Source organism: Seriola lalandi, unplaced genomic scaffold (genome assembly GCF_002814215.2).
Source record: "Seriola lalandi dorsalis isolate HSWRI2012SDOR001 ecotype SW California unplaced genomic scaffold, Sedor1 jcf7180002054256, whole genome shotgun sequence".
In the NCBI taxonomy this organism is placed as follows: domain Eukaryota; kingdom Metazoa; phylum Chordata; class Actinopteri; order Carangiformes; family Carangidae; genus Seriola; species Seriola lalandi.
The window spans coordinates 1,869,822-1,880,692 of record NW_019524809.1 but is presented as its reverse complement, the minus strand read 5'-3'; the positions used below and the strand labels follow the sequence as shown (position 1 = coordinate 1,880,692).

The window sequence follows — 10,871 nt, the reverse complement described above, 5'->3', positions numbered from 1 at the left end:
TATAATTCAGATTACTTAGAAATATCACATATATCACCTTTTCTTAACTTTACACTTTGGACAACTTATGACATTTATTTTTTATGCTAATGTTTTATAAAAGTGTTATAAACCTTTGTGTCAATAGTAGCAAGAATGAACTGAATTATGTAAATTCCGTTTAATGGAATTCAGTGAATTGAATGAATGAATGAATTCCATATATATATATAAATGTAACTGTATGGGTTGTTGGAAAGCAGTACGCAATGTATCACAATAGCATCGTGAACAAATATAAATAAAGTTGTCCAAAGTGTAAAGATAGATAGATAGATAGATAGATAGATAGATAGATAGATAGATAGATAGATAGATAGATAGATAGATAGATAGATAGATAGATAGATATTTACCATACCTCAGTCTGGTCTTGACGGGTCTCTTTGCAATCCACAAGCACGAATATACATACACTCAAGAAGAGCAAAACAGATGATCTCAGTGATGAGTATGATGGTAGTGATCCAGGCATCTTTCCTCACAATTGCATTTGTATCCAGAGAAAGGTCATGTATCTGTAATATTTTTGAAATGCTGCGCACCAACGGGTTCTTTTGCTTCAAGGATTCACTTATGGGATGCCATGTGACTGAGCCACTTTATTTATTTTTCAGCTTGTATGGAACAAACGCATTAGCCTATAGTCCCACACATGCCATAATCCAGGCAATGGCTAACCTACGCACAGCTACCCTCTCTCTGTAGTTTATTCAGCTCAAATACAAATGGACTTTTCTTCAAAGCAGCAGGTGGTGTTATTAAACGCTCATGAAATGGTGAAACTGAAAAGACATGGACCTTGTTAGGCAAGATTAAAAGCACTGCAGGACGTCTTAATGAATCACAGTTACACTCAAAGGCAGGCAACTCCTTCCAGGCCATGTCAGCGAAACAATAATATGAGTGCTTTTTTTTCCTATGAATCAAAATCCTGCCATTGTACCAATAAATATATTTTATTAGCCCAGAGTATATATGTGGCACCAATGACTCACTCATTAATACTGTATGTTGGTTGACTTAAAAATAACAGACACATTTAAGATCATATGAAGAGGGGAAAAAAAACTGTGAACAACATACAACAGTCTTACAGGATATACAGATTGTTTTGTATACAGTGAACTGTCGTTAGTGAGTAATCATTAATAAGTATAAAAGAGCCTGAAACATGTTAAATTCAGCAGGATGCTGCTGCCCTAATTAGTTACCATGACACTCATACCAATAGGATCAAAGCCTATAAATTAATTAGTAGAATATTTTCTTAGGTCAGCCTTTCATTTACAGAAGCTTAGTCTTTTTCATTATTACCATGAATGACACCACCTGTGCCTCATTATGGCTCAACACACCAGGGACTGAAAGTGAAGAAGATAATGAAACTACATTGAAAATAACTTAAAATGACCACACACTGTCAAAAACACTATATTCATAAAGACATCCAGTTCTGTCGCTCTTGGACCACATTTCAATTACACTAATTAAGTCATTTAGATACGCCCTTTAATTCTGTTATAACACCCATTGGGAAATGGCTAGATCTGCAAGATCCTTTGCTGTAAAAATGTATGTTTTATATATTTATATGCATGTCATTCTATAACATTACATATTATATTGATATATCATTTTTTTTGTTTTAATACTTATTTTTAAATATGAAAAAATGACCAATAAAAAATGAACATATGCATAACATACCAATGTGCTTTATAATAACTTTATTACAAAGAATAATTATGTTTGTCACTAGGCCTAACAAACAAATGGCACCACAGCCCCATTTCCATGTCATTTAATCTTCCACAAATCACACATTAAATGCAGATTTCCACAGACTGTGTTTAGACATCCTACGGCTTCTCAAACCTGATTTATACATGAAAATTATACTTGAAACTGTACATTTGTTATTTTAGTGTGATAAACTAGGCACATTCTAAAAGAAGGAAAAATTATAATGGGTATTATATTTTTCCATTTGTTTCAGTTAAGAGTCTCTAAGATCGAGACATATAGAGCAAAAAAAACAAAACAAAAAAAAAACACAAAAAAGTACAGTATGAAAGAGATTTGTTCTGTTTTATAACGTAGACTATTGCCAACAAGTCCTAATTAAACCTTGATAGTGTGGAGTTTTTAATCAGTCAGCAGTAAAATACAATAAAGATGGAATGTTCTGATTTTACAGTCCTACTGATTCCCTGCTCTAACTCTCAAACAACAAAATGCAACGTTCTAAATAAAAATCCTCAGACACAGAATTTATATACATCATGTGCATTGTTTCCTCTGTTGTCAAATGCTGTTTTAGTGTTTGAGGGGGGAGGGGTGGGGGGATACATTTGATCATCTATCTGATGTGGTGTAGGAATAAGTCAGGTTTCAAGTTGAGGTTATACAGTAGGACATGTTATTTTAATTGACAATAATTAATTGACAATATTAAAACACTGGGAGCCTTCCTCATAGATAACATAGTAACATAGAATGGCAACTCTGAATCAAAATTTTCTCTGATCGTGTTGGAGCAATATAAAATCAACACAGAGGAAACAATGATCACATCTCAGCAAATAAGAGAGTAGGGAAATCTTTACAGCACTTATTTAGTAAATTTCCACAACCTGTAAGGTTATCAAAAATTAAAAACAAGAATTCCAGTTGTGAATTTATGATCTCAGATCAAGTTAATCACTGTACATTTATTTGGAGCAGTAAAACAGTTTGGCTGAAACAACTTTTTAAGGTTTCTATTGCTTTTGTTATAAATCAACAGCATCAACCCCATCCAAGTCATTTTATAAAAAAAAGAAGCCATAACTCGCTCAACAGCCGCTGAGCTTGTCTATATTTTCAGGTGCAACTCAAGCATGACTAAGGTGACTATCTGCATCATCACTAGCGCTGAACATGTGGATACACAGGCTTTCTCCTCCTTGTTTGTCACTATAAGACAAAGGAGCATATTTTCAGAACAATGAAGAAGACCAAGCTTGCTAACCAGCAGTATTAAATACAGAGGAAAACAAAGGAGTGTGAATCCTGTCCCTTCAATTTCCAAACATTTAACATACACATTTACATCAAGGCCAGTGTAAGGCAATTCTCCTTTTCCCTTAAAACACCTCCAGGGTCCCACAGTTTAACATGTTATTATTGTATTGTGTACAAAAATGGAAACAAATTCATTAAATATCCATGAATCTGGATTTTACTCAAAAAACTAAAACCATTTCAATAACCAAAACCCATTAATTCTCACTATGTTATTCATTTACAGTACCCACTGACCTTTAATTTGTGGCTATAACCCTGAGTTTGTTCAACTTGACAAACTGGATAAAGCTAAATATATTTTTCTTAAACTGACCACACAGTAGTATCAATAACAATGTAAAAGCAGCAGAAATGTATATCTTCTTTGCAATATTCTATTGTAGCGTTATTTACTGCGGAATTTGAGAAAAACCTGACATTTCAAAAAAACTGAAATGTAGCTTTAAAACATATAAAAAGTAAGCTGAAAGGATAAAAATAAAATAAAATCGCCCTCCAATTGCACATCCTTTTAGGAAACAATTAAAATTGTGTGAAAGGGCTGTTAGATATAAAACAGTTATGATTTAGACAACAGAGAGTCTGGAAACTGCACTAACCCTACTTAAATCGTGCACAGAGAACCTAGAAGATTCACTTAAAGTGTGTGCACAGAATTCATTCTGTTTGGTTACACAGGCTTCATCTACACGTGTCATTCTCTTACCTAAACAGACAGTTAAGTGACGCGTTCATTTTGTGCAGCACTAATGGTTAGGTCATGTGGTGTGGTCAAGTTATGAATTACAACATGCATTAAAAAAAAAAGAGGTCTACAGGCAAATAGAGGAGTATTGGAGTGAATGTGTGTATAGAAGTGGGTTGTTGTCAGTGTTGGATTTTTGTAACACTCATTGCTGATTTTCCATGTGCTTTGACACTAACAATTAGACCACCTCTGGTTAATGGGTAAAAGATTCTGTTACAATCAACAGATGTTGCGAGAATCCTTAATGTCAAGCTAACCACAAACTATTTTAAAGTACTGTGTGATAACAACACGCCTGATGACAGAAAGACCCTTTTTTTTTTTTGTTTTTTAGCTAAAACTAAGTAATCTCATTGCAGCTAAGTTCCGGCCATCAGACCTCCACTCTATCCCTACCAATGAGCTGAGCAGTGTCATCATCAGTGTGGTGCCTGTCCTCTCCTGAGTCATCACTTTCTGAGTCTGTGTCCTCCTGAGGGGAGTAGTAGCCTTCATAACCCAGGATGGGAGAGTCGCAGTGTGCAGGGGAGGCGAGGCACTGGGCAGTAGTGGTGGTGGTGGTAGCTGAATAGGCCCCTGGGCTCCCTGAGGGGGACCCAGGGTTAGAGGGACGAAGCAGAGGAGTGCGCTCTGAGTCTGCTTCACCCTCTGCTCCTTCCCCCTCCCCACGTCCTCCAGTTTCCTCCTCAGACTCAGACTCTGAGTGCTCTGGGTTGTTTCGAGTGACGCGTTGTTTACACACAGGACACGTCTTCTTGGTCTGTGTGAGCCACGGGTCGACACACTTGCAGTGATAGGCTGAAGAACAAGAAGAATTTTAAGGAACTAAAGCAAGACCTGGCAAAGGACAGTGACTGCAGCAGAAGCTTTTTCAGGTTGTAACATAAAGTGAATAAAGACATGTTACGAATCTAACACAGAACACCCCCAGGTGACACAGGGGGATAAATATCCTGCAATGTTTACAGCTTAGGTGGGTACTATATTGAAAATAATTACTTGTGTTCACTGATGGGGAGCTAGAGAGGTCTTAGCACAGTGACTAGTGGCTGATCTGTCTAGACTGTCTCAATATGTCACCACTGACCCAGGTCAAAAGTGGGAGTTGGCAACAAGGACTGTAGTGTAGGAGGCATTGGCAACTTCATGTTTGGAGGAAAAAGGACAACGTTGCTACATTGGAGTAAAATATTGTACTTTTGAAGATACAACAGGTAGGGGTATAACTACTGACTTACAAGGAAGGGCACATTCATTTACTACTTTGTGTTTAAATGGTGTGAAAACTTGTTGCTGCAAGTGTGGCACATGTACACATTGTGTGTATCAGTTGAGGCATTTCCCAATATACCATAACATACAAACTTCAATATAATATGATAACGACATACTAAATATTTACCATGGGAACAAGGTAAAACTCGCAGCTTGTCTCCTTCTTCATACTCATCCAAACATATTGCACACAGATCATAGTCATCCCCTGAAACAGAGGAGAAAAGTTATCAACTTCAGCTACCTGTTCTATGGTAAAAAGCCCCACAGATGATAGAGGAAATGTTATGAACAATTTAATCATTGCAATTGGTTCCCAATGTTCTTCAAAACAACACATTACAGTAACAGTGAAAACAATACAATCCTCTTACCTTTGGTGAACCTGTGGGTTGGAATCCGCTTCAGCTGTTCCTTGGACAAACGATTTTTCCGCAGTCTCTTTCTGTATCGCACACATCGTATAATCTGAACAATACAAAAAGACAATGTTACAGATGGCATGAGAATTACACAACATTCCACATGTATGGGTAAATTTCTTTTATGTGTTCCTATAGGGACCTAGTAGTCATAGTAAGTCAGTAAGTAAGAAGATGTTTTAGAAAAGTTAGATAAAAGCCTTAAACTCACAAAAACAATGTGTCTATTGAATAAACGTAACATGTCAAGAGAGCTAGTTCTAGCTTGGCTGAAATACAATTAGGTCACTATTTTACAATAGAAGAATATTCAAAGCTCGCCTATGCTATGGCCAAATGGTCCAAATATCATGTAAGCAAGTGATTTCACAATTGCAACTTCCAAAAGAGATTTTTAAGAATGTGCTTACCGAATAAACACCAAGGGAGACATCACATCGTACATACTTACCAAGACAACAAACATCACAAGAATGATCATGCCAACTACTCCGGTGAAGGGAATAAGGTAGTATGAGAGCGGAAAAGCAAACTCAGGCTTGAGGATTACATAGGCCCTGCAGGCCAAGAAAAAAGAAACAATGCATCACATACCAATTTTACCCTAAAGCACTAGAACTGAAGGCTGCTTTGGTCTAGATTAATGTTTAGTTTGAAAAATCATTTCAGAAATTTACCTCTAGAAATGTTGAAGTGTTTTTACTTACCCTTGTTCTGGAATTATGAAATTCCTGAGAATTTGAGAAGCATAGTAACTGGTGAATACTGAGGGGATCTCAATCTCCTCTGCAATAGTGTCTGGAACATAAAGAAAAAACAACAAGATTTAAACTTCTGGCATTTTAGTAAGATCGTGAGAATGTAAAAAGTTTGAAATTGTGTACATTTTATAAAAGAGAATTACCATTGCTATAGTTCATATTGAGCAGAGTGTCGGAATACATGTTGTGAACGATTGCAGCATTGTATCCAGCTCTCTGCGCGTGCAAGACCTGAAAACCAAATCCTCGCATTAGATCACTTTGCTTCACAGACACTTAGGTGTATTCATCATCATGCAAACATTACCTACCTTTATATCAAAATTGCAGTCATAGCGTCTGATGAGAACAATGAATTTGGTGGTGTTGGAATCATAAGATGGTGGCAATGGAGGAGGAGGGTCTATTGCTGCGCAGCCATTAAGTGGACGGGACACCACCAAAACTCCCTTTCACACAAAGAAAAAAAAACCCATCATTATAAAAGACCTATGTTTTTCTCCATGCACTCTTTCTCCAATACTCTGCTCTCACCATTAGTCCATCCTTAGGAAGTGGAGATCCAAACAAGGCAGGTAGGTCCTCAAACAACATGGAGGTCATATTGCTGTAATGCTGCCACAAAAATATATACATATGGTAAGAAGTTATATCATTTTCAGGAGAACTTAAGGAATCATATTTCTAGTTAAAGATTATCAAAGTCCTGGAGCTAAATCTCCTAGACTACTTACAGCATATATATAGGCATGTGTGGGCGAGGTCACCAGTATGCTGCAGAAAACCAGTATTGGGACATTCAACCGAGCTCCCACGGACCACACACCAAGGTGCACCATCCTTGGTTGCTTACAGTTGCACTTAACTGCAAAACAGATATAACCATACAAATCAAGAGTAAGTAATCAGTCATGACCAGAGGTAATGCTTCAGGTCTCAGGCTGAAGCTGATCTTGCAGTCTGACTACAGCCTGGCATTAACATACTAATGCAAATTGACAATTCAAGTTGTAAAACTGTGTAAATATGCACATGAATATGCAAACAAGGAAATGTAAACTGACTTGCCACCAATTATTTACACAAACTCTCCATCTTCATGGAGTAGCAGAACAAACCTAAGTACTTTTGAAAGGGATTATGATTCTGTTACTTTGTGAGAAAATACACATCAATACATTTGTTTTCACAAATAAAAGGACACATTTGCATGAAACAAGATGGAAACACTGTGGAGAAGTTAATCAGTTTTTTTCTTGGCGCTAACATCTTATGTTTCACTCTTTAAATGAACTCCAGTGAAGGGAATAAGGTAGTATGAGAGTGGAAAAGCAAACTCCGGATTGGGGCTCACATAGGCCATGCAGGCCAAGAAAAGAAACAATGCATCACATATCAATTTTACCCTAAAGCACTAGAACTGAAGGCTGGTTTGGTCTAACATCTTATTGTTCACTCTTTAACCAATCATATGGTTTCTTAATTCCTTTATTTCTCTAGCTTTTGTGGTTGTTTTGTTACCAATATTTCTATGTTAATATCATCTTACTAAAATTATAATGTTCCCACATATTGAGTTTTGGCAAACAAACAAAATCAAGCAACAGCCAATTTACAAATGTGTGCAGCAAGGTCTCCAGCTGTGTTTAATGTATTTTTATGTCTATGAGTTTGTTTCATTTTCTAAGCATGACTTACAATATCTGTTGTTCCACTTTTTGTCATTGTTCCTCAAAGTTCATGCACACACACTGGGCACTTTTTCTTAAACTAAGGACAAGCATTTGCTGCCATCATTCTTGTACAGAATGAGAAACAACTTGCAAACATAACATTTATGAGACTGGCACTCATAGTAGTGTGAATGAATTGTGAACAATAACTTGCATTTACCTCTACCAGGTCCTTGCAACTATAAATACAGTGCAGATATTTCTTGATTCTAGTTCTGGTCAAAACTACTATTTTTGTATGCACACTGTCTCATTTATTTACAGGCGTAAGAATCCAACAGCATTAGGATAGGGTAAGGTAAGTGGAATACACAGGTTATTTGTGCTAGTGGTTAAAAGGTTAACACAACAATTAAGAACATGTTCACGTACCCCAGAACTATGATGGTTAGCTTCTTTATTGGATTGGTAAGCTATTAACCCAATATATTACATCTCTTGTTTGTACTAAAATAAAAACATGCTGAAAAGCACTACACGAAAGTCTGACCGACATAGCTCCTTTTGTCGTTTTAACTACTTACAGGAAGTCGATGAGGAAATAATACGCTGCTGTTGTGTTGCTTCTGTCGCAATGATAAACCTGTGAACTATGTAACTCTCATTTCCTCACCATATCCTGAAAAACAAGATATTATAAGTCATCAAAGTAGTAGTTGTTGTTGTTGTTGTGTGTCGTTAACTACATACCTTAGTATCCTTTTAATATCGGCACCGTAAAGGTTGTAATCTAAGGTTATTCCAGTTGTCTCACTTTGGTTGCTCACATGACACCGTGTAAAATCGATAAAAGATGTTGGTCTGCCACTTTCTCGACAATCCTGTAGATCCTAAAGAAAACGACAAAAGACCGGGAGGATTAACATTAGCTAGCTGACGTTTAGCTATTGTTAGCAGATGACTGATAGCAGTTACAATAAGTCGTCTCCGTGACAGATTACCCTGTGTCTTCTGTTTAGTCCGTATACATTATTTTGTAGAATATAAAATAATAAAATGTTTGTCCACCGTAGAAGTGACAATTGCCAATATGCCTGGCTCCTTAAATTGGCGTTAGCTTGCCGCTGCTAGGTTTGTTTGTTATTGCTTCTTGCTCCCTGTTTCTTCTTCGTGTTGTGTGATAGCAGATTGCCTCAGCAGCATCCACACCCACAGCGCCACCAAGCGACCAGAAGAAGAAACAACAATGATCTCAGTGCTTTATATGTAGACGCTCTTGGCTTTCCATGGCTGTTGCACGACAACCCGTAGTTGAGATGAATCTGTAATGGCTAATGGAAGCCGAATGGATCCAAACAAAAGGGTTAAAGGACAATCTTATCTCATCTGAAACGTACACGCTGCACTGACACGCTGAGATGCAGAGATGGCCATAGTTTCAAGCAGAGACAGACCGGTTTCACTGCATTCAGATGGGCAGATTCCAGTCATATTCAGGCCCCTGTCTAAAGACCAGCACCCGAAGGTGACATGGGTGAATTCCCAATTACTGGGCCGCCTACTAGGTATACTATGGACAGCATGCAATTAATTTGAAATATAACATGTTTTCAGAAGATTGCAGAGAAGCTGCAACTAATACCTTAGTGTCCACCAGAGGGCAATAGTCTGTCTGAGGGTTCAGTACCCAGGAATTCAGACATCAGGCTGTGGTTTCTTCAACACTGCACTCAAATGGGAGAATCACTCAAAGGTCACATACAGCACAGAGCTTTTATTGTTGTCACTCTGTAATGACATTGTCTTAGTTCAACAAATGATAACTACAGTACAAATGAACACTGAGCTGTGTAATGGCCAGGGGCTGATGCTTTAAATGTAAGAAACTGAAGGATTCTTCAATGAGAGTACTTAAGTAGGCAGATGCAAATACAAGCATATACATACCCAATATGCTGTATATGCTGTATGTAATAGCTGCATGGCCCTCTGGAAGAAAATGTTAAACTGTGTTATAGGCTAAACGTATCCATTTATAGTTTTTCAGTTATTCTCTGCTTTCAGCAGGTTGCCATGTAAGATGATGGCGATGAAGGATACTAACACTTCTGAATAAAGCAAATAGAAGATGAGGGTGTTGGCAGGATCACCAAACCACATGCTGATCTTTCTTGTCATGGAAGTCAAGGTAGCCTGTGGCGTAATCTCTTTACTGCCAATGTCAAAACCCAACCCTCACTGCATGGTGTCTGCAATACCTGCTGTTGTAGTTATATTTTTATGAGGTGCAAGATGAGTCAGTGTCCTATCCCTTTAATGATTCTCTGCACACCCTTCTCTTTTTTTTTGAAGAAATTAGTTCTTAGTACGTTTGGGATCATTAGTTCTGGAGATTTGCCATTTTGCAGTTATTTTAAGCCTTTCAATTGAGAGACAAAGATGGTTTTCAGAGAGAATTCACCGACTGATTGTTTACTGCTGACTTCAGTTAAGTTAATCCACACTTAGTCTTAGGAAGAAAACAAAACTTTTAGACCCGGCAATCTCAAGAGTTTGCAATGGTGGTTACATACCATAATAGAAAAGTGTAGGTGTTTGCTCACCTTAGACTCTTAACCATTAGCAGGGCTGATATTGTAGAGTTCAGATTAGAATTAGAATTTGATATTATGGGTGTACAAGTGGAAATTTTGGTCAGATAGAAGAGGTGGAGGAAAGGCCAGAAGCTCATCCAAAAAGGGATTCACCTTTCCGGAACCAACTCCAAATTTCATGGAAATGTGTTGTTAGTTCTCATGATACCTTTACATGAACCACAGTGGAGGTTAAGGGTAAGATTTGATTGAACTGCTGTACTATGCTAAAGGTCAGAATATCCCCACAA

General features: G+C 37.5%; 1 protein-coding gene across 2 annotated transcripts; it reads right to left on the bottom strand.

The window, feature by feature from the left end:
* Positions 1-1,752: 1,752 nt before the first annotated feature.
* Positions 1,753-9,223, bottom strand: rnf167 (ring finger protein 167). 2 transcript variants are annotated; one of them, XM_023404801.2, is made up of 12 exons: positions 8,989-9,223; positions 8,738-8,877; positions 8,572-8,666; positions 7,049-7,179; positions 6,849-6,929; positions 6,626-6,763; positions 6,458-6,545; positions 6,261-6,351; positions 6,005-6,110; positions 5,506-5,599; positions 5,259-5,339; positions 1,753-4,654 (listed from the first exon to the last, which is right to left on the bottom strand). In XM_023404801.2, exons 4-12 carry the CDS (start codon positions 7,151-7,153, stop codon positions 4,230-4,232), a joined length of 1,209 nt encoding a protein of 402 aa, XP_023260569.1. In that variant the 5' UTR covers positions 7,154-7,179; positions 8,572-8,666; positions 8,738-8,877; positions 8,989-9,223; the 3' UTR covers positions 1,753-4,229. The 2 variants fall into 2 exon arrangements, with proteins under 2 accessions (XP_023260569.1, XP_023260568.1); XM_023404800.2 differs by lacking the exon at positions 8,572-8,666.
* Between the last annotated feature and the right edge of the window lie 1,648 nt (positions 9,224-10,871).